General features: G+C 42.2%; 1 protein-coding gene and 2 long non-coding RNA genes across 3 annotated transcripts in view; 2 read left to right on the forward strand and 1 right to left on the reverse strand.

Moving 5' to 3' along the window:
* Positions 1 to 11,931: 11,931 nt before the first annotated feature.
* On the reverse strand, positions 11,932 to 13,873 carry LOC132102678 (uncharacterized). Its single transcript, XR_009423275.1, has 2 exons — positions 12,177 to 13,873; positions 11,932 to 12,132 (listed from the first exon to the last, which is right to left on the reverse strand). It is a non-coding gene; the product is annotated as an uncharacterized LOC132102678 (long non-coding RNA).
* Positions 13,874 to 18,461: 4,588 nt separating this feature from the next.
* LOC132102679 (transcription factor SOX-4-like) lies at positions 18,462 to 21,751 on the forward strand. The gene has a single exon (XM_059507273.1). It carries the CDS (start codon positions 18,916 to 18,918, stop codon positions 20,029 to 20,031), a length of 1,116 nt encoding a protein of 371 aa, XP_059363256.1. The 5' UTR covers positions 18,462 to 18,915; the 3' UTR covers positions 20,032 to 21,751.
* A 5,162-nt stretch (positions 21,752 to 26,913) lies between these two features.
* LOC132103538 (uncharacterized) overlaps positions 26,914 to 27,087 on the forward strand; it is a 67,470-nt gene continuing 67,296 nt past the window's right edge. The window contains exon 1 of the long non-coding RNA XR_009423391.1: positions 26,914 to 27,022. This is a non-coding gene — a long non-coding RNA (uncharacterized LOC132103538). The remainder of the gene's footprint in view (positions 27,023 to 27,087) is intronic.

Consider the following 27,087-nt stretch of genomic DNA (forward strand, 5'->3'; position numbering starts at 1 on the left):
CAACACTGAAAAACTGCTAAAGGAATGCTTAATGTGTCTGCCTGCATCCCATAACGTTTCTCTCAGAGAAGGCCTTTGAGAACATCATCTTTGAAGATGAGTTGAATTTGGGTAAGTGCTGAATATCATACATTTGTGATTTCTTATTGATGAGTTAAGCCGTTGGGATCTCCTTTTTGCCCGTAAAAGACAATAAAAGGCATTCAGAAGCATCCATCTGACCTGCTGGCGAAATGCAATGATACACATACATTCATCGTATATGATGCAAGGATGCCAGAACATAATGAGAATTAGCATTTGAAACGGTGGCTTTATGTTTGAGGGCTAAAATACAAGCAAAATGCAGAATCAAGTGCTACTTACTGATAAGTGTCTCATCCTGAGATTAAAAGAGTACAGTTTCCTCATGAATATATTAACATTTTATAAGTGAAACCAGGCTACAGCGATCTCCTCTGCATATATAATGTGCAAGCGTAATAATAATGTCATGAGGCTGTTCTCTGTGTTACATGTAACACTGTGTGTGTGTGTGTGTGTGTGTGTTCTATAGACCAAATGACTCTTTCTTGTTGATCTTTTCTTGACGTCACTCTCACACTGAAATGTGAGATGCTGGCTATAAAATCACTGATGGTTTTTAATGCATCACATTTAGTGATCATAATCCTAGAAGCTACTCATTTGAGAAACACTATCATTTTACACTTGACAAGAATAAATAAACTTGATGAAGTAGGTTATATACCAGCCTGTAACCAAATTCTGTAATCATCCTGAATGTGTTTAATGCATGAACCATACCACACATGCTGCGTCCTGAAACTACAGTTTTACATTTTCTGAAATCAAGTGGTGCTTTTTCATAGAAACTGTTCTGAGTGGTTGCTGGGAAACTGTTTTATAGTCTGAAAGGTTTTCTGAGTGATTTTTAGCCAATTTCTATGTAGTTGCTAGAGTGCTCAGTGTGGTTGCTAGGGCATTTCTGACTGGTCCAACACAAAAGTAGCAGCACAGCTCTCCCTAACAGCAAACATGATTTGAGGAATCATTCATGTCTGGAGCTCAAACACACACTCAGCTGAAGACTTTCCGATAGAGGTTTGTTCAGTATGAGTTCTAATACTAGATGAGTGACTTAAAAACTATTAAAGACAAGAGTAGAAACATAAACTCATGTGGCATCCTAACAAATATTGCTGAGGTGGTTTATGGATTGCAGCATAGAATTTATTGTGAAATGGAATGATCTCCATTCACAGGTAAACAGAGCTGCTGGTCCTGATTGGTGTTTGAGGAATCACTGACTCATGTTTAGAGAGAGAGCAGATTCATGCATTTACTCACTGATGAAGTCTGAGTGAGATACATGGGTTGATTGGAAACAAGCAGTAGTAAATGGGTAAATCTACAGTATCCATTGTTTTCATGAAATGATAAGAACCTATTGAACTCTTATTTATTCCTATTATTTGATCTGCAAACATCTTCACTTTTCATTTAATGTCCTGCATAGAAACTCACTCTGTGGAGTGAGATACTCTTTCAAATGCTGCAAGCGCAGTTATCTGCTGGTATGAAGCTAATTCTCTCTCTGTTGTTCGGTTGTTCCCCTGTGCGCAGTAAATATATGCACCCTATATGAGGAGAACGGCTGAGTGAGTGCATCAGCCCTGCTGTGAACGGTTTACTGGAACCTTGATCCAATTGTTGGCATATTGCCTCATCTCTATAAAACCAGCAGTTGATGATGTAATGTAAAGAGTAATTAATGGTAAGGCTGGACATCTAATATTGATCAGAAAATCAGTGTGTGTGTATGAGTGTGTATTTTCACACACATATTTATTTTGGTCAACAGTGCTGCAACCACACAACATGTTCTGTTCTTGATGTAGAGGTCTTTAATACTCAGTTTTAATTACATAAATGCAGCCAAATGTATTCAATCTGATGGAGAAAGTACACAATAGCAAATATTACACTTAACATGGACTGATCTAATGAGGATTCCCACAAACATGGAAAAACAGGAAACATTCAGGCCTGGAAAGGTCATGTAAATATCTCTCCAGTTACAGTACGCTCTGCTCTAGAAATCTCTAATGACAGTCTGATTAGTATAAAATTATTTGAAACTTAACATGATTATCCATCTTTTATAATCAGCTAATGTCCTTTTACATTCTTCCCAGCTGTTTTTGAATATTGAGTTTTCTGATTATACATATACATGAGTTTAATAAATATGAAAATGCATATGAGAAGGAAGCAATATATATTTCATTTAGATATATCATTACACACAAGACCGTGTATACTTGTCTGGTTGTTGAGCTGCATTTAATTCTGAGGAATTAAGTTCAGTATTTATCTGACTGTGAGGAGTTAGATGTATCACTTCGATGTGAATTGTATCACAAGCCAGACCGTGTTTACTTGTCTGATTGTTTGATTGCATTAATTTCTGAGGAATATAACTCCACTTATCTAACTTTGAGAAGTTAGATTTACTGGAGGGGCTGCTGGGCGGGAGCAGCCCCCTCCACGTACAAACAGAGCGTTACCGCCCGCCCTACCCGTTTCGGGACTGGAGGCTGAAGCAACACTTTGGGTTATGGACTTCCCAGCCTAAGCCGGCTCTGGGGGCCGTACGCGTGTCTGTCATGACTGAAGAGGGCATCCCCTACTGGTGTAGAGTGGAGTCCACCTCATTATATGGTACCCATCTCACCTCAGTGCCCTCAGGAGGTCGGTCTGCCAACCCTGCCAGAGTTTCAGGGTGCAGCGGCTTCCAGCGAGTGCTGCTCTCAGTTATTGCCGCCTGCGAGCGTAGTGGAGCTGAGAGGCTCACCGCCCCTTCGGGGGCCTCTAACACCAGAGGTCAGTCTTGATAGACTGATTCGCTTAGTTGATTATTTAGAAGTGTGGAAACTACTACCAAATGTATCTCAATGGGTCCTGCGCACGGTAGAAAAGGCTACGGCATTCAGTTCAGCTCTCCACCACCGAGTTTCAATGGGGTTATCCCGACATTAGTCAGCCCCCAGCAGGCTCTGGTTATGGAACAATAAGTGAATACCCTCTTAAGGAAGGAGGATATCGAGGTGGTCCCTCATCAAGACAGGGAATCCGGGTTTCAAAGAAGGATGCATACTTCCATATATCCATCCTTCCACAACACAGGAAGTTTCTGAGGTTTGCTTTCGGGGAGAAAGCTTACCAATATTGAGTACTTTCGAAATGTGTAGATGCAGGTCTGGTTCCTCTGTGTATGCAGGGCATCTGCTATCTGAATTATACCGACAATTGGTTGATTTGAGCTCAATCAGAGCACATGGCAGTTCGACATCGAGATGCCGTTCTCACACACATGGGGGAGTTGGGTTTGAGACTAAACGCCAAGAAGAGTGTACTTTCACCAGTTCAGAGAACCACCTATCTAGGCGTAGTGTGGGATTCGACCACGATGTAGGCACGTCTGTCTCCTGCTTGGATCGAGTAGATCCTCACGTCAGTCAAAAGAGTCAAAGAAGGCCAGTCACTCACTGTCAAACAGTTTCAGAGACTATTAGGTCTGATGGCAGCTGCGTCTAACGTGATACCTTTTGGCCTGCTGTACATGAGACCCCTACAGTGTTGGCTCAAGTCCAAGGGTTTTTCCCCGAGGGGGGATCAACTGCAAATTATCAAGGTCATGCGGCGACGCCTTCATGCCTTAGACATATGGAAGAGACCTTGGTTCTTGAATCAGGGCCCGGTCCTGGGAGCTCTTTGTCGCCATGTAACGCTAGCGACAGATGCGTCCCTCACCGGTTGGGGTGCGGTCATGAGTGGCCACCCTGCCCGCGGTCTAGAGATGCTAGCTGTGCATCGAGCATTAAAACATTTCCTCCCAGACCTGAGAGGTCACCATGTGTTGGTGCGCACCTACAACACATTGGTGGTCTCTTATATCAATCATCAGGGGGGTCTGCGTTCACGCCCCTTGTACAAGTTGGTACACCAGATCCTTCTGTGGTCCCAGGGAAAACTCCTCTTGCTCATAGCAGTGTATATTCCTGGGAGATTGAATGTGGGAGCAGACATACTGTCGAGACAGGGGCTGAGGCCTGGGGAATGGAGGCCTCATCCCGAGGTGGTGAAGCAGATATGGAGAGTGTAATGATAAAAATATATCCTTCCATCTCCTCTGTGGGACTCGAGACCGGCGGTGGGTCGCAGGTGTCGCTGATTTCCCAATCACTCCACCGGTCTCGCTCGTGTTCCCACATCCCTCGGCCCCGCCCCACTCGTCACAGAGAGTTTTTGGACCTCTTTGCGACTCAAGAGAGATCTCAAGGTCCCCTCTGGTTCTCTCTAGTTCATCCAGCTCCTCTGGAATTGGACGCTATGGTACAGACCTAGCCGAGGCTTCGCCTGTACGCATTTCCCCCTATCATTCTGCTCCCAGGAGTTCTGGCGAGAGTACACCGGGATGGGTGGGGACGGGCTCATAGTATCCGGTCTCTCAACCGAGGTTGTTGAGACCCTCCTCAAATCCAGAGCTCCCTCTACGAGGAAACTGTACGCCCTGTGATGGAAACTCTTCACCTCATGGTGCAGAGATCGCCAGCTTGACCCTGTTAACTGCCCAGTTGGTACAGTTCTGGAATTTCTCCGAGCTAGGCTCTCTGCGGGCTTAACTCACTCCACCTTAGAGGTGTATGTGGCGGCCATTGTTGCTTACCATGTACCTTTCAATGATCAGTCAGTGAGTAGACACCCTCTAGTTACACGTTTCCTCCGCAGTGCACTGAGACTGAGGCCTCCAGCATGGTCCCGTGTTCCCCCCTGGGAATCGGTTGTGGTTTTAGAGGCTTTTTGTAAAGCTCCATTTGACCCAATACATGATATCTCAGATAGACATCTGACTCTTAAGACTGCCTTGTTACTGGCTATCACCTCTCTAAAGAGATTAGGAGATCTTCTGGCTCTCTCGGTGGCCCCTACCTACCAAGACTTTGCCCTTTGTATGGCCAGAGCATTTTTATACCCTCGAGCGGGTTTTGTTCTTAAAGTTCCCTCTGTCATGCCACAACCCATAGTACTGCAGGCCATCTGCCCTCCCTGATGGTCCATGCCCTCTACGTTCGTCTGATTTTACGATCTTGATATACGAGCCACTCCTGGCTCTTCTGTTCTCTCGCCCTTAGCTGTGCTCTTTGGATACACACTAGGCAGGGATTTGGAAGTCTGGCAGCGTGGGCACATCGTTCCCCAAAGCGTTCGATGCAGCTCGAGTTCCTGAAGAGGAACGTCCCAAGGTTACCAATGTAACCCTAATTCCTCGAGGAAACGAGATGCTGCGTCACATCGCCATACTTCCGGCACCCTTGCCAGCGCCTGCTTCCTTACTCGAAGCTGAAGCCAGCTGTGCGGAACGTGCTTTTATAGCTTCCTGGTCGTTACGTCACCCTGCCCGTGACGTCATGCCCTTCAATTGGAAAGATTGCACAAGATATTCAGAGTCGGTCTTGCCAAAGGCATTCCCCAAAGCGTTTGACGCAGCGTCTTGTTCCAACAAGGATTACATTCGTAACCTTGGGATGTCTTCTTTTTCTTCTCCTGTGCTTCTTCAGGTCAAGCTGCAGTGATCACTTGATATGAAGCTTCACTATGTGAGAGAAAGAGAGATGAATGAGAAAACACTCTTAGTCATGTCAAGGCTGTGAAGTCATGGATGATAGTCTGAATCCAGCATAATTTTTTCATGAAATGGAACATATCTCAGTTTAACTGGCAACAGTGTGTAAAATGCTCTTAAAAACTCATATTATCATTCCCACTGACACACACACGCATATTCATAAACATATTCCCTGTTTTAGTTCTTTCCTTATTCATCCTATTACTCCGACAGGATTTGAAAAGTATATTTTACATTTTTAAATGTAAATAGGTGAAACTGTTTTTTCAGTAACAGATTACATTTCCTTGGATTCACTTCATAATGAAAAGCTATTTATAAGTACATATTAATCCCTGCCAGGTGAGAAGGAGCAAAAGCCATTATTTTAACCACTGTGAGGCTCTTTCATGGACGCTCAGTGGGAGTTTAATGAGACGAGTGGCGTGAGGATCGTAGAGAAACTCAAGGTGTTGAAAGACAGATCACAGGGTGTTCCTTTTCTCACCTCCTCCAGCTCTGCTTGACTTTCACAATGGACCGTGATGGCAGAGAACAGAAAGGGCTTTTAGCTCAACAAGGCAAAAGAAGAGATAGAGAAAGAGAGATAGAGAAAGAGAGAGAGAGAGAGAGAGAGAGAGAGAGAGAGAGAGAGATGAAAGTCCCTGTCACCTTGAGAAGTCATGGAGGTCGTCATAGAGCCACATTACTCATGCCTAATATCCGAACAAAAAGCAGCCGTCCAATAAAAAGTCAGCTACTCAAGGGACACCAGCAGCCACAATCCAATTTCCAGCAGGTTTCTTCTCCTGCCATCTCCCATAAGACTCTAAACTCCATAAATCCAGCAGGACCTGCAGCAGATCCACTCAAGTTTGAGACAGAAGAAAAGGTCAGCAGGACATTACAGGACAAGTTCCTTCACCTGCTGCCTGAGGCCAGAGAGGCCAGACAGGCTTTAAACACAATCGGCACACAAGGGACAGACACACACAGCTTCAGTCATCAGTTAAAATGAAATGGATACTGAATGGAATTAGAGCACAGACATAAATGAGGACATTTTACATATCATCTCACATGCAAGGAAATTATTATTATTATTATTATTATTATTATTATTTTTATTCTAGTTGTGATAATAATAAAGTGTTGTGACATGTAGCCAAGTGTGGTGTCCCATACTTTGAATTTAACCCATCCAAGTGCGAGCACACACACACTATGAACAAAAACCTGGAGCAGTGGAAAGCCATTTTTGTGCAGTTTGAGCAGTTGGGGGTTTGGTTCTTGTTCAAGGGTCTCTCCTCAGTCGTGGTATTGAGGTGGAAGAGAGCACTGGTTATTCACTCCCTCCACCTACAATCCCTGCTGGTACTGAGACTTGAAGCTGTGAGCTTTGGGTTACAATTCCATCGTTCTAACCATTTGGCCATGACTGCCCAATTGTCTGTAATCACTTGATATTAAAAGATTGCCACAAATGTCATGAACAGCGATTCAGTGCTTAAATGTGCACCAGATGAGACATATGTTTCTCTAGTTGTTTATATAATAAAAAGTGGTTAGCAACTAAAATGACCCATCTGGGGAAAAGTTAACTAATTACGTTTTCACAGTAATTCTGTTACAACCTGTTTTCTTATAACAATAGAAAATCAAACACATGAAACTTTCTGAAAACATTTTTTCCAGCTGCAGAACACCTTCTTACTCTTGGTCTGTTACGATTATGTCATAGGAGAAGGAGTTCCCTTCAAACTGGAATCATGAAGTCCACTTCGCAGGACACTTGCTGTCGAATAGAACAAACGTCTGAAGTGCTAAGAGATACATAGGAAATGTGTAGAACAGTGGCACACAAGGAAAAAAAAAATAAGATCCACGGATCTTGCGCATTCAGCATCTCAGGGTTGAATCTCTTCCAGAGTCTGGTTTCTCCAAGGATTTTTCTCCATTCTGTCACCGATGGAGTTTTGGTTCTTCTGGCTTGCTTAGTTGGGGACACTTAATTTCCAGCAATATCGTCGACTTGATTGCATAGATACTATTTAAACTGTACTGAGCTGGATAATGACATCACTGAATTCAGTGATGAACTGCCTTTAACTGAAAATTGAGTGTTTACTATTGGCCTTTTGCATTATTAGCACGCTATTTGCCTAATTAATGTTGTTCAGTTGCTTTGACACAGTCATAAAGTCACCTTTACTATATATATATATATATATATATAAAGGTGACTTGACTTGACTTCCACTCCGTAGTCTTGTCACTTCAGAGCTTTATGATTACCTCAGTGACTTCTGTCAGGGAAAACAGGCCAGAATTCCCCTGAGTCATCCAACTCTGCCTCAACTTGTGAGGGCATGTCCTCCGGATTCAGGATATCCTCAAAGTGTTCCCTTCACCTCCAGACTACATCAGAATCAGAATTAGCTTTATTCGCCAGGTGTGCGCAAAAACACAAGGAATTTGTTGTGTCTGTGTGTGTGTGTGTGTGTGTGTGTGTTTTTAAGGTGCTCCTGGTACAGACATACATACACATCTGACATGAGAACAAAAAATAAAAATAAATTTAGCCAGACTTAGCAATAAATAATGTGTATGAATCTGGAACAGTAGATTGATTTATGTACAGATTTGTGCATTTTTACTCTGTATAGAACTGTTTAAATAATAGAGATATGCATATGTATTTACATAATACTTGAGAAAGTCAATAATTAAAAATGTAGAATGACTTACGGAAATGAATTACAGAACACAGGTAATGATTGATATTTTAACTGTTTAAGCTGGGGATGGCATGGGGGAAAAAGCTGTTTTTATGTCTAGATGTTCTCGTGCCCAGAGATCTGTAGCGTCTGCCTGAGGAGAGAAGTGCACACAGGTTGTGTCCGGGGTGAGAGGGGTCTGTGATGATGTTACCTGACCGTTTCTTCACTCTGGAGTTGTACAAGTCCTGAAGACTGGGCAGGTGCACACCAATGATCCTTTCTGCTGTCCTAACAGTCTGTTGCAGTCTTCTTAAATCGGATTTGCTGGCTGACCCAAACCAGACAGTTATAGAAGAGCACAGAACCGACTCAATAATAGTCAAGTAAAACTGTGTCATCTGTGCCTGTGGCAGGTTAAACTTCCTCAGCTGGCGAAGGAAGTACAATCTCTGCTGGGCCTTTTTCACAATGGAGTCAATGTGAATGTCCCACTTCAGGTCCTGAGAGATAGTGGTGCCCAGGAACCTGAATGACTCCACTGCAGTCACAGTGCTGTTCATGATGGTGAGTGGGGGGAGTGCAGGGGGGTTTCTCCTGAAGTCCACGATCATCTCCACTGTTTTGAGCGTGTTAAGCTCCAGGTTGTTGAGACTGCACCAGACAGCCAGCTCTTTAACCTCCTGTCTGTAAGCAGACTCGTCACCGTCCTGAATGAGGCCGATGAGTGTGGTGTCATCTGCAAACTTCAGGAGCTTGACAGAGGGGTCCTTAGATGTGCAGTCATTAGTGTACAGGGAGAAGAGCAGTGGGGAGAGAACACAGCCCTGGGGAGCTCCGGTGCTGATGGTACCGGTGTTGGATGCGAGTTTTCCCAGCCTCACTAGCTGCTGCCTGTCTGTCAGGAAACTGTTGATCCACTGACAGACGGAGGTGGGCACGGGGAGCTGTGCGAATTTATTCTGAAGGGTGTTGATGATGGTGTTGAAAGTGGAGCTGAAGTCCACAAACAAGATCCTTGCATATACTGTAATAGCAGTGGCACTCTGATGCTTGGCTAATGCCTTCACATTCCCCATCATCTTAATAATGAGTCCATCTGTTTGCTAAGGTGAGCTGTCTCTCGCTTCAATGCACTTCCTGGTCATTCACACTTCCTGCCACCTCACATGCGACTGCACATCTCTCCCTCTGCACCATCACTCTTCTCAGGTCTCTAGGGTCTGAGCTCAGATTGAGCTGACCGGAGGCATGTGTTCGCTCATGATCAGATCCTTCCCATGTAATTACATCCAGACCTGCAGGTGACCTGCATATCACACACGTTCATCATATTTATCTGAAACCTTGCTGATGCTGAAGAACTGAGTGCTGACAGACCACCTGTATGAAAATGTTTGCATGGGGATTGATAGATCGGACGGAAACATATGCTTAGTTACAGTGGAGATCCAGAGCAGCAGATCTCAGAGGAGACAGAAACAAAGAAGCATAGATTAACATGCAGTGTCTTCAGGTTCCTCTAGATGATTAATGGTAAACATGAGACTTCTGCATGTGTCTTTGTGTTACTTCATCACCGACACACATTACAATTCTGAAGAAACTGGCACCAATCTGAGTCAGATTCTCAAACTTATATTCACAAAGGCTACATATGTGCAGTTTGCATGTCTGCCATTTGATCAAACAGGTGGTCTAATTGAGTCTCGATAACAAATTTTATCAAAAGATAAAAATTTAAAAAAAGGTTCTTGATGGCATTTCCAGTGCTTTCTTAGCAAGGCTTTTGTGTGGTTATTAACACTTGTGGAGTGGAGAAATCTAAATAATCAGAAAGTGGAACTAAAAAGGATAATACTGTTCAAAAAGTATAATTCTTTTCAGTTCCAGTTTCTAAATCTTTTGACCTCTCCACTCCACGAGTGTTGCTGGTAATGTTTTAGAAATCCCAGTGCTTTAATTGCGTCTCCTGCTGTCATGAGATTGCTGGCACGATCTGAAAGAGCTCTGCCACAGCTGCTGAAATGAAGCCAAAGCTGAAAGCTCAGATATGAGTGCAGGTCATGTTTTATCAGACGGGGCTGAATGATAAACAAGCATCACGTTCAGAGGAGCATAAACTGAGCACAGACATTCACTGCAAGCGCTGACGCTAATTTCACGTTTGACGGACACTGGTTGCTCTGTTTGAGAATGTCTGATGCACACAAGAGAATCTGATTAATCATCGCATTGCTGTTTGTCACATTTTCCTGCCGTCTTTCGCAAGAGCATAAATCATTCAATGTGTCAAAACAAGAGCACAACAAGCTGACAGCAGAGCGTTATGAAACCAAAGGCCTAGTTATTCAGATATTGATCCATAAGCATGTCTCAAACAAAAAAACATGACATTCAACATCAGAATTACGCTTGTGTTCTTTAAATGTCACATAAACCGATTCCGCCAGTTGAGGTGTTCTGTTTTTACATTATAAAATACTCATTCATTGTATGGAACGTGATGAACGCTCATTATGTGCTGGCATGATGTGAGGACATTTTACTGAAATGTCAAAGAATTTATATTCATCTCAGAAGAGGGATTTAGAGACTGTGGTCTGTGCATACAGAAGTACATGTGACATTTCCTAATGGATGGAAATCATCAAATAGAATGCATATAATTCATGCAAACACAGATGTCTGTTTCAGATGATTTGCTTGCATGCATAAAGCTACGTTTGACATTTAGATGCTTAAATATGAAATCCTTTTTTACAATTTGAGTCACCAAACAGAACTGCAAATCATCGAAACGTGTTGCTGAACATATTCTTCATTGTGAAAAACAGCTAAGACTGTCATAAACTCACTCCATTAGTTGAGTCAGTGTTTTTTTTTTCAGGATCAGGATCAAAATACAAAGCAATGTTTTCAAATTAAGCATTGCAGAGTTACACTTTTTATGAGAACTGATCGTCTCTTTTTCATAGTGAGACAGCATTAAAAATGATGCACTTCAGTTTTAACATATTCACTGAAATTGGGAAAACTTGCCATAATACCATCATGATACTAAAAGACTCAATGAGTCCCACTGTGAAACACCTGAACAGAATGACAACAATCCTGCCTGACATTTCCAGTAATCAGGTGATTTTGAGTCAGAAACACAAGATGAGCTAATGAGATGGACAGGCTTTAGCTCGTACACATATAATAGGACACATGGCATTAGAAATGCCGGTGGTATTACGATCACCTGAGTGTGTGATCGAGATAGAGCACCTGTAATTATGATGCCTAATATAGTCAGCTGTTATCCTGAATGCTTGATTTATCCGTTATACATGATCTGGATGCAGTTCAAGGGTGAAGAACAGCGATGAGACTGTTAAACATTTTACCACATTTTGTATATTAGATCACAATGGGTGCATAGTTTAACCTTTAGTACTTTTAATGAATTGAGAATTCACATCCTGAATAATGGCACTGTGGTACATTTTACTGGAGACACAAGACTAAACAGATTGCATAAAGAAATGTCATGCTGCATTTGATTAAAACTGTCTTTATTCATAATTATTTCTTGAATTTATGTGCATTTCTTTAATATAAAGTACATATAAATGTATGACAAAACAAGAGGCACTTTGAAATCACTTTGAAACCCAATGAAATGTCACATTACAACAATATTTAAAGGTGATCAGACATAGGAACAATAAATCTGAACCATATTTCTATCTTGTATGTCTGTATCATTTGTTTGTCTTTGTTTGACTGTCTGTATATCTGACTTATGATCAATGTCTTAATCTCAGAGGACTGCAACAAAATTTGACTTTTAAATGCCAGGTCTGATGTTCTCAAATGTGTTCTCGTTGTAACCAGAAAAATGATTTAAATTGGCAAATTATATTTTAGATATACAATCTCTGTAACTATTAATTGATTTATAAACATGTCAGTAACTTAAATACAATATATTTTTTATTATGCTCTTTGTTCAGCAGGCACATTTCTGCAACTGCTTTCTCAGGTCAGGAGATTTACTTCAGCTGCAAATCATTGTTGTAGTAAAACAAGTTATTTTAATACATAACATTTAAATAAAAATAGCAGCTGCTGTAATGTTTACATTACATTACACATGGTTTCCCTCCTCAAGTGTTTGAATCATGTTTTCTGAGCTATTGTAAGAAATATCATCTCTGATAGCCGCAAAACACCCTTCACAGATCAGCCAACAGAGACTGAGATAAGCCAGAGAGAACCGATGTGTGTGTGTGTGTGTGTGTGTGTGTGTGTGTGTGTCAGAGAGAGAGAGGAAGAGAGAGAGACATACGCATTATACACTCACAGTAAAAACAGGAGGTGGAGAGGGAAGAGAGAAGGATACACTCCTGCCATAATCCACTCCGCTTGTGGAGCCCAGACTGTCCCTCGCTCACAGCTCTACAGACGCAGACGGTATTCGGCACAGCCGTGTCCCAGTCCAGGTAGATGTGTTCCCCCAGCGCCGGCTGATCAGAGTGGCTCAGAGCAGCAACTAATTCTCCATGAAACTGGCGCCAGAGCTTGACTGATTGATCACTGCTGGAGGAGACGAGGAAGAAACCGTTGGAAAGGAGCTGATCCCCAAGAGATGTGGCAAGGCGTGCCAGTTTCCCTCCGGCAGCTCAGGAAACAAGAGCAAAAGAGAGAGAGTCTGCAGTCCCTCCGATTCTCCACATGATGCTGCTGGCGGAGAGCAGATCCGCTGGTAAGAAGCTGCGCCTCGCTCTCGCTCTCTCTCACTCGCAGCTTCCAGACAGCGCTGGGATCGATTTAGGTCAGCTTGTCTGGGGCAGCTCTCTCCCTGATTCACCCGCTGGAAGCAGGACTCCGGGAATCTATTATCTAGTTACAGGATGATGGCATGATCGGATAGGTGCGACTGGGAGAGGCCTGTGGTCAAAGCCTTAAATTTGAAGCAGAAAAGCTATCCGAGTCCACCGCGATAATCCAGTGCCACACAGACCATAGACAATGCATTCCCTCCTTCAAGAACGTTTGTTCCTCTTGGATCTGTTGCAAGCTCACCAACTATTTGGGGAAATGTTGTATTCCTCATGGAAACCAAGGGTATAGATCCTGCCTCCAAACTTCCCAGGCATGTTCACGTTCTCCGCAGAAAGCCTTCCAAGCGAGACTTGAAGAAGGAATAGTTTGGGAGAGACAAGACAAGAGAGCCGTCCCACTCCCTCCCTCCTAAAAACAGAAGCGAGTGCAGTGTGTGTGTGTGTGTGTGTGTGTGTGTGTGTGTGTGTGTGTGTGTGCAGTGGCTGCCGCAGTGCGTCTGAGGGGAGAGAGGAGCGAAACACGAGCAGTCCGACTCTGCCCAGAGACGCCTGTGCAAACCAGAGCCGCAGCAGCCGAATGATCACGGATCAGCTGACACATCTCCCATTGCTCGGCGTCCTGCCAGACATGGAGAACCAAAGGACAGGGAACCCCTTACCAATTCATCCGACCGTCTGGTGCGGTCTGGTCCTGACACTCTAAAGGCAGGCCGGCATGTGCGCCGGGGCTTCGGGCTTCTGATAGCCCTGATATCTATAGGGAGACTCTGCATATTTCTTGCATTCAGTGGCAAAGGTTGCAAGTTCAAATCTGTCTGTGACTCCAACACTCTTTACCTAAAAGAAGGGGAAATTAATATCAGAAACCGTGTCTAGTCACACCTATAGGCCATCAACACTATGGACAGATTTTTAAAAGACAACTGATTGGCCACCGATCACTCTCACACACTGCCTTTACTCCTTTCTAGTCTGATCTATAAAACACAAAGAGGAACCTTTTGTGCTTTTCCATTTTGCAACAAACCATAGAAGACATCCTCTTTCTATACCTGCTGTAAAACCATGCTCAAAAAGCCAAGCATGAATGCACATGATCCGTCTAAACCTCACAGCATCCAGATTCTCTGAAACACTTTCATAAGGTCAAGAGCAATCCAGGGGAGGTCTGGTAATTGCTCAGTGCCCCAAGGTCACTTTTGAGGAGCTGTGGACAGGTGAAGGTGTTAATACACCATATGACTCTGTAATTGACCAAAAAATCTGGACAAAATCTAGACAACACCACCCTCTCAACAACACCGCTCTCAGTTTCATACTCAATACAATGAACAGAATTGTGAGTTGCTTATATACCATCACACCTTCTCATGTACACCTCACAGGAGAGGTGTAAAGCAACATTTAGTGCAAATCAGTATTTTATAGACCTTGCTCAAAGGCAGTTTCAGTTTCTGCACTTTTACAAAATTCTAGTTTGGTGTTTCATATCATTATAAAATATACCTATCTAGACCTGTCTATTGAACAAACAGCTTCAGCACCAACAGAACCATACTGTAATCAAGCCGTCACTGAATCTCTAGAGATATCAAACTCACAGTGAACACTTAAAAAATAAGCTTTTGGAAAAAAATCACTGTACCTCCGTGGTGGAAGGATCTCCCTGCCCTTCCCAAAACCGCCAAGTCTCTAAATTATGAGCTGCTTCGAATGAAATCATCTGCTGAATTAAATAATGTAAATGTATACACCGTTTCTTACAGAAGTCAGACGTGTTGACTACTCTCACACTAGTTGTGTTGAAGGCATATTCTCCCATTATTGTTCGTCGCCATGATCAAGTTCACATACTGTCAGATGAGACAGGTGTACATAACAATAGATTTATAAGAAAACTTCTGCCATAAGAAGAGGAAGAACAGAAAGATGACGTTAATTCCACTTCAGAATTTCATTTCTGCTTTTGAATGCATGGCAAATACATCTGCCCCAATTTCCAAACACAATAACAAAACATGATGGCCAGACAATGAGTTTTTTGCATACACATTTCCTTAACATTCATGTTAAATACAAAGGCAAATTGAGGCAGTAAACTGAGAGCAGATGGATTACGAGGCCCTCTCCTTCAGTAACACACATACTTTAACCCTTATTTCTCCATTTCAGTCTCTGGTCTGCCCATTAGGTGCGAAGAGCTTGACGTTTGCCTGTAATTGGTGTTGAGTCACTTTGTCGTTTCACTAGAAAATGTGTCAATTTGCAGTCTCCACTTTTGCACATCTAGAAATATATTGATATTTTGTTTGATTTTTTCTGGAAATAAAAACAACATTTTTTTCTGTTTTCTGTGCATTTAAAATTACATTTTATTCCACGGTGGAAAGTGTAACAAAAAGCTTGTTTCATTTTGTTTTTTCTTACACTTCTTTCTAATTTTATTGTCTTTAGGGTGGTGTGGGTCTGCAGAGAATTCAAGAGCCATTGACATTAGAACAGGGAGCTGTGGTATATATGGACGTAAACCACAGGGGAATCACTGCAGACTCTTCCAGGAGGCAGCCAAACATCTCTCCAATGGGTTTAGGACCGAGGCACTGCGTGTGTGTGTGTGTGTGTGTGTGTGCTTGTAATTCACTCGTCCCTCAGGATTCTAGCTGCCTTACTAAATCCTCTCAATCAACAGGTAATAGGGAATTTTTTATTATTATTATTTTGTAACTATTAATGCTTTAACGGTTTTTAAAATGATGTTATATTTAAGGACATGAGAGACAGCTTTCTGCATAGGCCGATAAAAAGACCAACTTGTAATCTAATCTTTCATTGCCTATCTCTGTCTGTCTCACTTCCATCCGACCTTGGCGTCGACAGATGTTCCCCTTGCTGAACTTTTAAAATCAAAGTTTGACTTTTAAAGTCTCGTCAGTAAGCATGCTGGGGTCTGTGTTTAAATGATTAACCGGGCGTCACCAGACAGCTGCTCAGCCGATAAGATAAGATGTGTCTGAAGCAGCTGATCAAATACACTTTGCATGATATGATGATCAATATCTTCATTATAGCACAGCAGATGTGCTGTTTCTTGACAGTGCGTGACACAGATTTATGTACATGTGTGACCTACATATACGCAAGGTGTCTGTGTCTAAACAGAGAAGCACACGGACCTCGCTGTGCACACATGAACTCTGAATATGTGTTCTCAGAGCAGATCAATTATTCATCACTGATCATTAGAAGTGTTGGCTATGCAATGCAGAACTGTAGAATGAAGTGAAATAACTGGACATTACATGTCAAGCAATAGCAGTATGGCCTGTAGTCTATACTTCCTCTAAAACAGCATTTTCTGATGCCTGCATGCAGTTTTTATGACCTTGAACTACATGTTTGTATTTGTATACATAATTGTATTTATACTTTTAATTAGCATGCCTTATAGCTAAAACCAGAATTCCAGTTTCAGAACAGAAAAATATACACTTGAAAATGTAATTAAATGGTAAGCCTGTATATCATTGGAAATGTTTTCTTGATGTGTTTTTTTTTTTTTTACAATGAATGGCTAAGTTTACATATGTGCATTTGTTGTGATAAAAAAAGTTTCACATACTTGAACTATGTTATTCTAGAATATAATTCTCGGCCTAAATGCAGTCCATTCAGTTTAATAGTCGCTAACTGGATATGCCAGTGATGCAAAAATACTGCCAGTGAATCGGATGGTAGGGTATACATACAGTGTTGGTGTGTGTGCTATAGACGCCCTGCACCTGCTGCTTTGACATGTGCACGTTAACAGCTGGACCACGCGCAACACCAGTCACACAGTAATGCAAGTTACACCCACGTGTGTAAACATAACGTGGTTTATTATCAGTTTACACAGGTCCATTATTACTTAAAGGTGCGCTTTATTACATTTTAATCAAAAATAATGTTTTGAAAAGCTGCACAGAACTGACAAATAAATATTTCACACCGATAAATAACAAAACACATCTAAATACATGTAACTGCGCGTGATGTAACTGTCATGTGTCAGAGAAGCGTGTCTTGTATTAGTCTGCTGGGTTACTGTCTTCTGATGTGTGTCGCGTCGTTTCATGGCTCCTGAGAGGGTTTGAACAAGTCACGACCCATGAACACAAGCCTATGACGCTTTCAGTCGCATTGTTTTGCTGATGTACACTCAAGTGAGGAGCGTGACATTATTCCAAAGAGGTCACGCTTGAGCTCATGTTTTGGATAAACAATAACAAGGATGCAAGGCAAACCGTTGAGAAAGATCTGTCGGTTGGTCGTTATGTCATTCTTAAACAAATATACATTCTGATGCATTAACAGCAAGCGAATTGAGTCGCTTGGCTGCACTCTGCCATCTAGCGTCACTGCCGTCCAGTGTGTCCTCGGCGGCGGGCGTGGACCGGGGCAGGGTCTTGTCGGGTCCCGGTCAAAACATGCACCGGTGTCTATGAAGCACTGGCGCGCGGGCAGCATGGGTAAGAGGCGACGTTCGACACAAACTTGTTCCAGAGCCTTAAAGATCTCTCAGAATCTAGAGAGCGCTGCTAGCCTCGACTTAGAAAACCAACTCTGATTGGGGCGTGCGCTCTGTGACGACGGACCGCCCGGCTGCTCAGAGGCCCCGCCCTCTCCCGAACCAGCCAAAACAACGCGCATAGCCTGAACTCACTCACTCACACGAGCCTCGATCCTGCCACTGCACACCAACACAGCCCTGAGCACGAGACTCTCTCATGAGCGAGAGCTTGATGGCAGATATTGATTAATATATATATTAATATATATATTAATATTCATGGGCAGGATTCTTTCATTCATATTGATGTATTGGCTGTTTCATATTGTTGTCAAAATATGTGCCTGTCAAAATATAGTCTTTTATGAACATATCCAGATTTGTTTTTTAACTGAACGCAGAATGCGTTTTTATTTCTAAGGATTAAAAGATCACGCCTCCCTTGTCGACATGCAAAAATAAAATAAAAATACACATCAGCGTGTAGCTATCTTTAAAACTAAGTTTGTCGAGTACACTGGAATGAGGTCAGACCCAAAGCTCCTCATTGCACGCGCTGATGATTATTAGATTCCTTTTTGCACCAATGAAAAGAGACTGGGCGTGTTTTTGGCTCGGGGAAGGGTAGAGACAGCAGCTCATTGGCCGGCTGCCGTCGCTATTATTCCATTGGAAACGGATAAAACTGCATGAAGCAGAATAGAAGTCTGTTGAAACTTACAGACTGTTTTCAAGAGACGAACACTTGTGCTAGCATCACATCCCGGTTTTCCCGCATGGTTTGAACGGGGAAGGATATGCAGAAGGAGTCAGATATCTTCCGAAACTCGAACAGAGCTGTGCTGCGTCGCGCACACACTAACACTGAGCCCTCACACCACTGCGCTCATATACAAACTTTCAACTGCTCTTCGACTGTTACAGCATTATTACTGGATGCACGGACACTGTGGAAATCGGACACTGTTTCAGCTCCGTGAACTCTATGATAAAGCCACGCCACTGCACTGAGCACGACTGAAAGCGTGTGTGTGGTGCACCAGCTCTCCTCAGGACTACTATCAGACTGAGTTTTCTTTAGCGACACGTTGGACTTGAGAGCGCACAGAGGCTCTCACACACACACACACACAGACTGGTGTAGCAATGGTCCAGAAAACAAGCAGCACGGTGTTTGCTGGGGACTCGTCCGATTCCGGCGCGCTGGATCTGGACATGGCTTCTTCCCCGACCCCCGGCTCCACGGCATCCGGGGGTGACAAGCTTGACCCCGGCTGGTGCAAAACCCCCAGCGGTCACATCAAGAGACCGATGAACGCGTTCATGGTGTGGTCGCAAATCGAGAGGCGCAAGATTATGGAGCAGTCGCCGGACATGCACAACGCGGAGATCTCCAAGAGACTCGGCAAGCGCTGGAAGCTCCTCAAAGACAGCGACAAGATCCCGTTCATCCGAGAGGCGGAGCGCCTGCGGCTCAAGCACATGGCAGACTACCCCGACTACAAGTACCGGCCGAGAAAAAAGGTGAAGTCGAGCGGCTCCAAACCGAGCGAGAAGGGAGAGAAGCTCAGCGGGAGCAGCTGCGCCAGCGCCGGCTCGAAACCAGCCTCGAAGAAGAGCGGGAGCTCCAGGTCCACGAGCAAGCCGCACAGAATAGTCCTGACCGGCGCCAAGGCAGCGTTCCCCGCGGATCACCACTCTCTTTACAAATCCAAGTCCGCGTCGGCTTCCAAGCAGATTCCCGACAAGAAGGCGAAGCGGGTGTACGTTTACGGAGGCTGTAGCGGCATAAGCCCGTCTTCAGCAGCCGTGCCCGGCAGCCCGACCCTGAGCAGCTCCGTCGAGTCCAGCGACCCGCTGAGTCTGTACGAGGACGGCGCGAGCAGCGGCAAGGAGGGCGCAGATTCCCCCAGCAGCGCGTCCTCGGACCGCCACCGGTTCACCGGCATCCGGGCGTCCTCGCCCGCTCCGTCCGGGTCGCACTCCTCCTCCTCCTCTTCATCGCAGTTCTCCTCTTCCTCCGACGAGGAGCTCGACGAAGACATGCTGGACGTTAACCCGAGCCCAGGCTTTGACAGCATGTCCATGGGAAGCATCGGCTCGTCGGTGCTGGACAGAGACTTCGACATGCACTTCGAGTCCGGGGCTTCTCATTTCGAGTTCCCCGACTACTGCACGCCGGAGGTGAGCGAGATGATTTCTGGGGACTGGCTGGAGTCCACCATTTCTAACTTGGTGTTCACGGCTCACGTGCTGAACTAGGGGAAATGCGTCTGAGGAAGAACACTGAACACAAGGGATAACAGACAAGTGTGTTTGTTTGTAAAATAAGCCGCAGTGTGAAGGCTCTCGCCCGGCGACGTGCTGAAAAACAAAGCTTCGATGCTTCGGTGAAATGCTGACAGGACGGAAACGTGACGGCGCCCGTGAAACATTTAGTCGCGAGAGGGCCGTGCTGGGCGCGAGACTAGAGGAAGAAGTTCACGAGGAGTGCTCGAGAAAACACGTTCTGAACTGGACAACTGTGATTGATTTGCACGCACACGAAGGCAGGCTTTGATCGCCTGTTTAATCATTTTTACTTCAAAAGAGACGTTTATGAACTAACCATTCGCCTAGTGGACTTGATTGTTTAAAGAGGTACTGATATTTAGGCTGATTTTCAGCGAGGCGGATTTATTAACAAGGTGGGTTGACAAAAGGCAAGTCGTTTTTTACACCAAGAAAAAGAACAGAAAAGAAAGAAGGCATGTTATCTGTCGTCTCTTGTATTGAGCTTTCTGTCGAACAGTTAAACTAGCGTTAGGATGATGTACATGGATAGATGGCGCTATGTTTGATTTACTTCTCGCAGGAATAAAAATCACCAGCTGTTTTCATTCTTACCTTCAGGATTCAAACACAAACTCAAATCTGTGCTGAACTTTATATACTACTCTCTACAATTCAGGACCAAACTGTTAATTTCGTCATGGCTGTGTTCTTTTCTGTTCTTCAGATGCCATTTTTATATGGATGTATTTATATTGAAACAGTTCGTCTTATTTTGTGTTCCTGTAAGAACCCGCATCTGTCTGTCTCCTTCTCCGAAGAAGGGCTAGAGTTTTCACCTTTGTTTTTATATTTAAATGTAGACTTTTGACACTTACAGAGAGGAAACGTTTGATTATTTTCTCAGTGTATTTTTGTACAAATATATATAAATAGGGGTGTCGATCGGTGTTTTGGATTTTCTAATTTGAAGAGCCAGGTGGATCTGAACGGACCACCTGTTTCATGTTTACAGTCTCAATCTGCAGGCGTCTCACACACACACACACACACACACACACACGAGAACACGACACAACACAGTTCAAGCCAACATGTGCTTCGTTTTTACATTTTCCCTGATCGTGCCGAATTAAACCGATTGTAGCTTTAATCGAGCGATTTTCTTGACGTTTTATATCTTGAGAAACCACTGGAGGGAAAATCGTTACACATTCAAATGGTCCATTTGAGTTTCGCGACGATTATGAACTGCGTTCCTCATTGTATTTGAATATTTAATATTTTCTACTTGATTGTTTTAGTATCTTAAGGCATGGTGAATAGATTTGTATTTCCGATTCAGGTTTATAGCTGTTGTGTAAAAAAAAAAAAAACCCTCTTTGTACAGCTGTATCATAGGCTAAAATAGTGTGTGTTTATGTAGGCTGTGTTGTTGCGTTTTATCTCGACAGGCACTATCTTTATACATCCTTGCTTAGCCTTTTCTTCATTTCAAGATGCTTGTTAAGGATTTTTATATACAGTTGAAATATATTAACTTTATTTTCTTCCATTCTGTGCAATATGCTGTGTAGAAATCTTGTTATGTCTAATCATGCCAACACATGCCAGCTTATCGTGTCAAGTCCCTGCCTGTCAGACTGTTCATATGCTCCTGTACAGAACTTTTTCATAAAGGAAATAAACTCAGCTGGAACTGAACCCTAAACACTGCCGTTGACTCACTTTCACATTTGCATAAGTGGGCGTGTCTCTCTGCTCCAGTTGGACCGTCTGCCAAAAGCACATATTACTAGATTTTGTATTTTATTTTTAATGTTCACGTAGCAGCAGCTGTGCGTTGCTTACTGTGAGTGGCTTTTATATCTGAGCACGTTTATAAGTGTCTGCAGGTCAATGTACAAAATGCCTCATGGTGACAGTCATTTATTGTGCGCGTGCCAGCTCCCTGGAGTTCGCGTGCTCCTTAATTATGAATGCACACAGGCGCATCTCTCCAGAAAGCACTGAAAGGTGATCCATGTGGCTTGATGCACTCAGTGACTGGCTGTCTGGCAGACTCTCCTCCCCTTCCCCTTCCCCTTCCCCTTCCCCAGGCAGTCTGGGCTCTCAGAGAGGGGGATGGGCTGCTGTCGGCCGCCAGAGACAACCATTGAATGATATTTCTCATATAATGCCATAAAACAGCAACCATGTGCACTGTGCGGTATATGTGACAACATTTACCTCACATTTCACTGCTGGTTATATATGCTATATATAATCTTGTATGTGACGAATAGAAAATAAAAAAAAATCTTGAATCTTGATTTAAGAATGCATATAAACAAGCCATGTGGCACTAGAAGTGCATGCACTCAAAAGAAGCGTTGCTGTTGTTGCACGCCCAGTAGAATATTCTGTAGTGTAGCGTCTGTGCACATTGCTCTGTCGGGTGGTGTGGGAGTCTCCAGGCTCAGCAGGGCTCTTGGGCCAGATCTGCTCTCCAGAGGGATGGGTGTCAGACAAGAGTCGGAGAGAAACCTGCCTGTGTCTGAGGACTGCAGTGAAAGAAAGCTTAGATATTAGATTGTAAGTACCCTTGGTTCGGTTTCGCGTGGGTGCAGTCAATGTCTTGTAGGCAGTACATTACTTTATTGTTTCCTCCATAAAAAAATAAAAAAAGGTTTATCTTTCATAAGACACGTCTGGGAGCAACTTGAGTGTAAAAGAAGACTAGCACAGGTTTCTCCACTTTGACTGCCATCCACAATCACAACAGAGCTGGTCTCACATCTTTATAGTATCTGTCATGATGTGTAGCCAAATACAGTCTGATAATATCAGTGTAAGCAGTTCTGCACTGAAGCGAGAATAGATTTGATCATGTTGTTGAAGGTCACATGTACTGTACAGTTATTAAAGCAGAAACACGATTTGGGATTTTAGTGTGTTTTAGTCGATAGTATCTGGGATTAGAAAGTAAAAGTCAACATTAATCAGGAAAATATTACTTGTATAATACTGTCATCAACTGGCCTAATTTATACAATTATATTGAACTTGAATTTTTATACTTTATCTTCGAAAATAAACCAGATTGATTTTGTATGTCCAGTAGTCAATATAATTGTATTATTATATACATTTTGCTTTTGTTTTGCATACAGTTTGATACTGAATGTGTTTTCTGTAATAATTCAAATGGCCTACAATTACCTTTAATTCAAATACAGGGGCATCCTGATCTAAAACTGCACTTGGTAAAACACGGGACTCTGTGACACTCAAATGTTTCAATGTAAAAGAGTTTCTCTCTACCGATCCCATCCCTCTGAAACAGAGTAAACATTTGCATATTAAATGAAGGTTCCTTTGAGCTCAAGCACAGTTTGTTACTGTGGTGTATCTGAGGTGTACACACAGCCTAAAGTAAGCCTGATGAACCGCACTGAGGATGAATGTGAGAGGGCGTTTTTCTAACGTCACCCACCGCGTGTGTCCTCTGAGGCTCATGTACGCCGTAAAATGTGAATGTGAAATTAATGCATGTAATACCATGCTTTTGTAAACAACACTATCAATGTAAAAAGTGCAAAAACTATTATTTAAAAAAAACATTTACATTTATTTTTAGTTATCTATGCTATTGGTAGAATAAAAATACGTGTGAATTAGTGATTCATGGTAAATGAGACGTTTCATTGTGTTCAAATGGTGTAAGCCAATATATTTTCAGTATCTTTAAGTTTTAAATATACTCCTAAAAATAAAGGTGCCATAGAAGAACCTTTTTGTCTCAAATGGATTGATAAAGAACCTTTAACTTCTGAAAAACCTAAGAATGATATATTATCAGTGGTCAGTTTGCTAGCATTATAAACATGAAACTGAGTGAGCAGTGTTTCCTAGAGATGCATGTTGTCGTCACTGTAACACAGCATTGTCTATTAGTTTGATTCTGCTGTCATTGCAAGAGATGGTGTGTATCTGAAGCCTCACACATTTACAGTACACATAATGCAAATGCTAATTAGAGACTGTCAGATCTTCATTTTATTCTAACTGCATTATGAAATATTAACGTCATAAAATAATTTACATTTTGAAATTGCATAAATGTGTTACTGTTTCATTTCAATGCATTCAATGACAAAATACAAAAATGGGCAGCATCTGCAACTAACTTATGGTAGACATTTTTTTAGAATGACATTTATGTTTAGGAGCCTTTTTTGAGAGAGACTCATGATAAATGTTTAATCAAAATTTGCTGCACTTGCATAACCTCCTGAGACACGAGAGTTTGCCTGGTGTGCATTTTATAATTGTTTTTGCTATTTGGGATATGTAGGACCTAATAAGTATAATACTTAATAATACCTAAAATTTGTTTTTGTACAGGAAGTAGTTTTTGCAGAAAAATATGTCCTCATACGAGTACAGTGGGTCTATCTTACTGTATGACACACACAGACTCCATTGGGACAAAAAGTTAATTTGACACATTTTCACAGTTTATTTGAAAATGTAAACATCCTTTGAACTGTGGCTTTTTCTCTAACTAGATGCGTCTATCTTTCCAGCCTGTCTGGAATAGCCCCTATTTGCTGGTGTGAAATGCTGCAAAGCAGTTTCGTTCACTTTGCAAGCACAGATGCACATTGCATGTCATGCATTACACATGGGATTTCCCAGTGCAGCCTTGTGCTCTGCATTCATGCATTTCATTCATAAGTTATGCTATGTCCTCGGTTTCTTAAAAAAAAATGAAAAGACATGAATGAAGATGCATATGCAAAATCAATTGATTTTTTAAATCGCTGATACATTTTTAGCTTTCAAGATTTTTTTCTTTTTACCAAACTTTGTATAAAGATGATTCTCAACTATGTTATAACAGAATGATTCAATATACCATTTTTCTTTCTGCAAAATGTGTGTAAAATAACCATTAATGGGTTTTCTCATTATATACAATGTATCTATAGACTAAATCTAATTTGCATATTAATGTGTTTTTGGGGCGACATGTAATGAAAAAAGAAGTGTAATAATGGGAGGAATAATTGACAAGATTTTCATAATAATATATATAATATTTCATAGAATATTGAAATATAATTTCTTTCTCTATTCATTTGTTATGTCTCCAAAAATGCGTAATAAACACGCTTTTAGTCCCGGTGTCCTCATGTGAGGACATGTGTGAAATCAATGTCCTGTTTAGTAACAGAAAGTCATATTTTGAATTGAAACCCCATAACATTTTCCTGAGATGTTGATTTATGACACATAATTTAAAAATTAGATTTTAAGACAGATTTAAATGATAACTACAAAATATTATCATATTTCCATAAGAGTGTCACTGAATTAATTGCAGACATTTTGATGACCAAGGAGAGGGAGTGGTCATGTGAAACATCCAATCATTTGGTATCTCTGAAAAGCCCTGAATGTGCTCTGTACAGGACTGTGGCATGAACAGTCTCATGGCATGAAATTCACAAAAATGTAATGTCCTCATATGAGGCCGGAGTTACTTCAAATACCTTAATGGAGCCTCATCTCATCTGAACCCAAACCAAGCATCGTTCCAAGGAGAATGGACTACTAATATTAAGTAGAGGTTTTTACGCTTTTATTTTTTACTTAACTAATTAAATATGAAAATCAAGAAATATACTTAATATTATCAGGTAAGCGTAGTAATTTCTCAGTTTTGAGGTGAATGAATTTTCATGGCACCTGCATGTGAATTAAAATGCTTTACTAAAAACACTTGCCTAAATCTTTATAACTTTGCTGTGTTTTATTTCATCTAAATTTCAGTCGGCCCTCAGTGCAGAACACAAGACTGAGGGGCGTGGCTGGATCCGGCTCTAGGGGGTGGAGATGGGTGTGTAAGGTGGGAGGAGTTGGATCTGGGTCCGACCACGCCCCCTGGATCTTGTGTTCTGCACTGCTTACCTCGTTCATCTCTGAAACACTTCAGCATGATGTTTAGTGGATGGGTGAGTTCCTCTCCACACACAGGTGTTCTACAGGTGTGCTTGATCACATGTTCAACTAACTATATTTTGGGGGGTTTCTGTGCATTAATGATTTGTGATTAATTTGATCATTATTTGATAATCGATTATACTTGAGTATATTTAAAAGTATTTTTCTAACATACGCCAGGACACACAAACAGTGTAGTAAAACGCGTTGCTTGACATTAAAAATATAATAACTAGAAGCTAAATATAGCCTATTAATTGCAGTAAGGTACATCGCCTAGTTTAAATTTAATATGTGTCGATATACTCATGCTTAGGGTGAATTCAGGGAAATTGGGAGAGTTTTTGCTAATGAGATAACTGGAATCAGGCGGAGATAGATTACTGCATTACTGCAGCTAAGAAACATTTGTTACAATACAGGCTACTTATAGCTAACTCAATGAAATGCAATGATTTACATCGATTTACCTAATACAAATGTTTAAGTCATTTTTGAGTAAATGCAGTGTTTCTTGAAGAGCTACGACCAATACGTAGAATACATATTTTATTTGGTAGCGACTTCGTACAATTTAGGGGCGGGGTTAATTGTTGGTCCGTCGCACAAATTCCTACGATTTATTTATTTAATTATTTATTTCACTTTTGTTTTCACGATTTTTCACAAACCGTACAAGTTGCAGGAGTTCATACAAATTATGCACATAGTAAAGTATGTACGAAGTGCCGTGAGATCGGGTTTGTACCGTGGAGAGTAAAACAGTTCTCATAATTGACTGATTTCTGAGTAACTCCTCTAAGTTGCTCTCTTTGTTGTTATTTAGTGGTATGTAGAGGGCGGGAACTCGAACTGAAATGAACAAGGCGCGGCCAAGAGCCCCTTCCTTCACACGTGTAGACAAAGGGACCCATCAACACAACCCAAATCTGCACTGGAAAAGTTTTCCCGTGCGCGCGACTCCACGCCAGGACCTCGCGAGGCGCTCAGGTGAGTTACTGGCACGCGCTCATTAAGCTTGTTTCGCGCTCCAGTCTGTTTCTTCTGTGGATTTTATCT

Source organism: Carassius carassius, chromosome 24 (assembly GCF_963082965.1).
Source record: "Carassius carassius chromosome 24, fCarCar2.1, whole genome shotgun sequence".
In the NCBI taxonomy this organism is placed as follows: domain Eukaryota; kingdom Metazoa; phylum Chordata; class Actinopteri; order Cypriniformes; family Cyprinidae; genus Carassius; species Carassius carassius.

Bases quoted from the DNA above. Each gene is read 5' to 3' on its own strand.
- LOC132102679 (XM_059507273.1), top strand. From the start codon at position 18,916: ATGGTCCAGAAAACAAGCAGCACGGTGTTTGCTGGGGACTCGTCCGAT.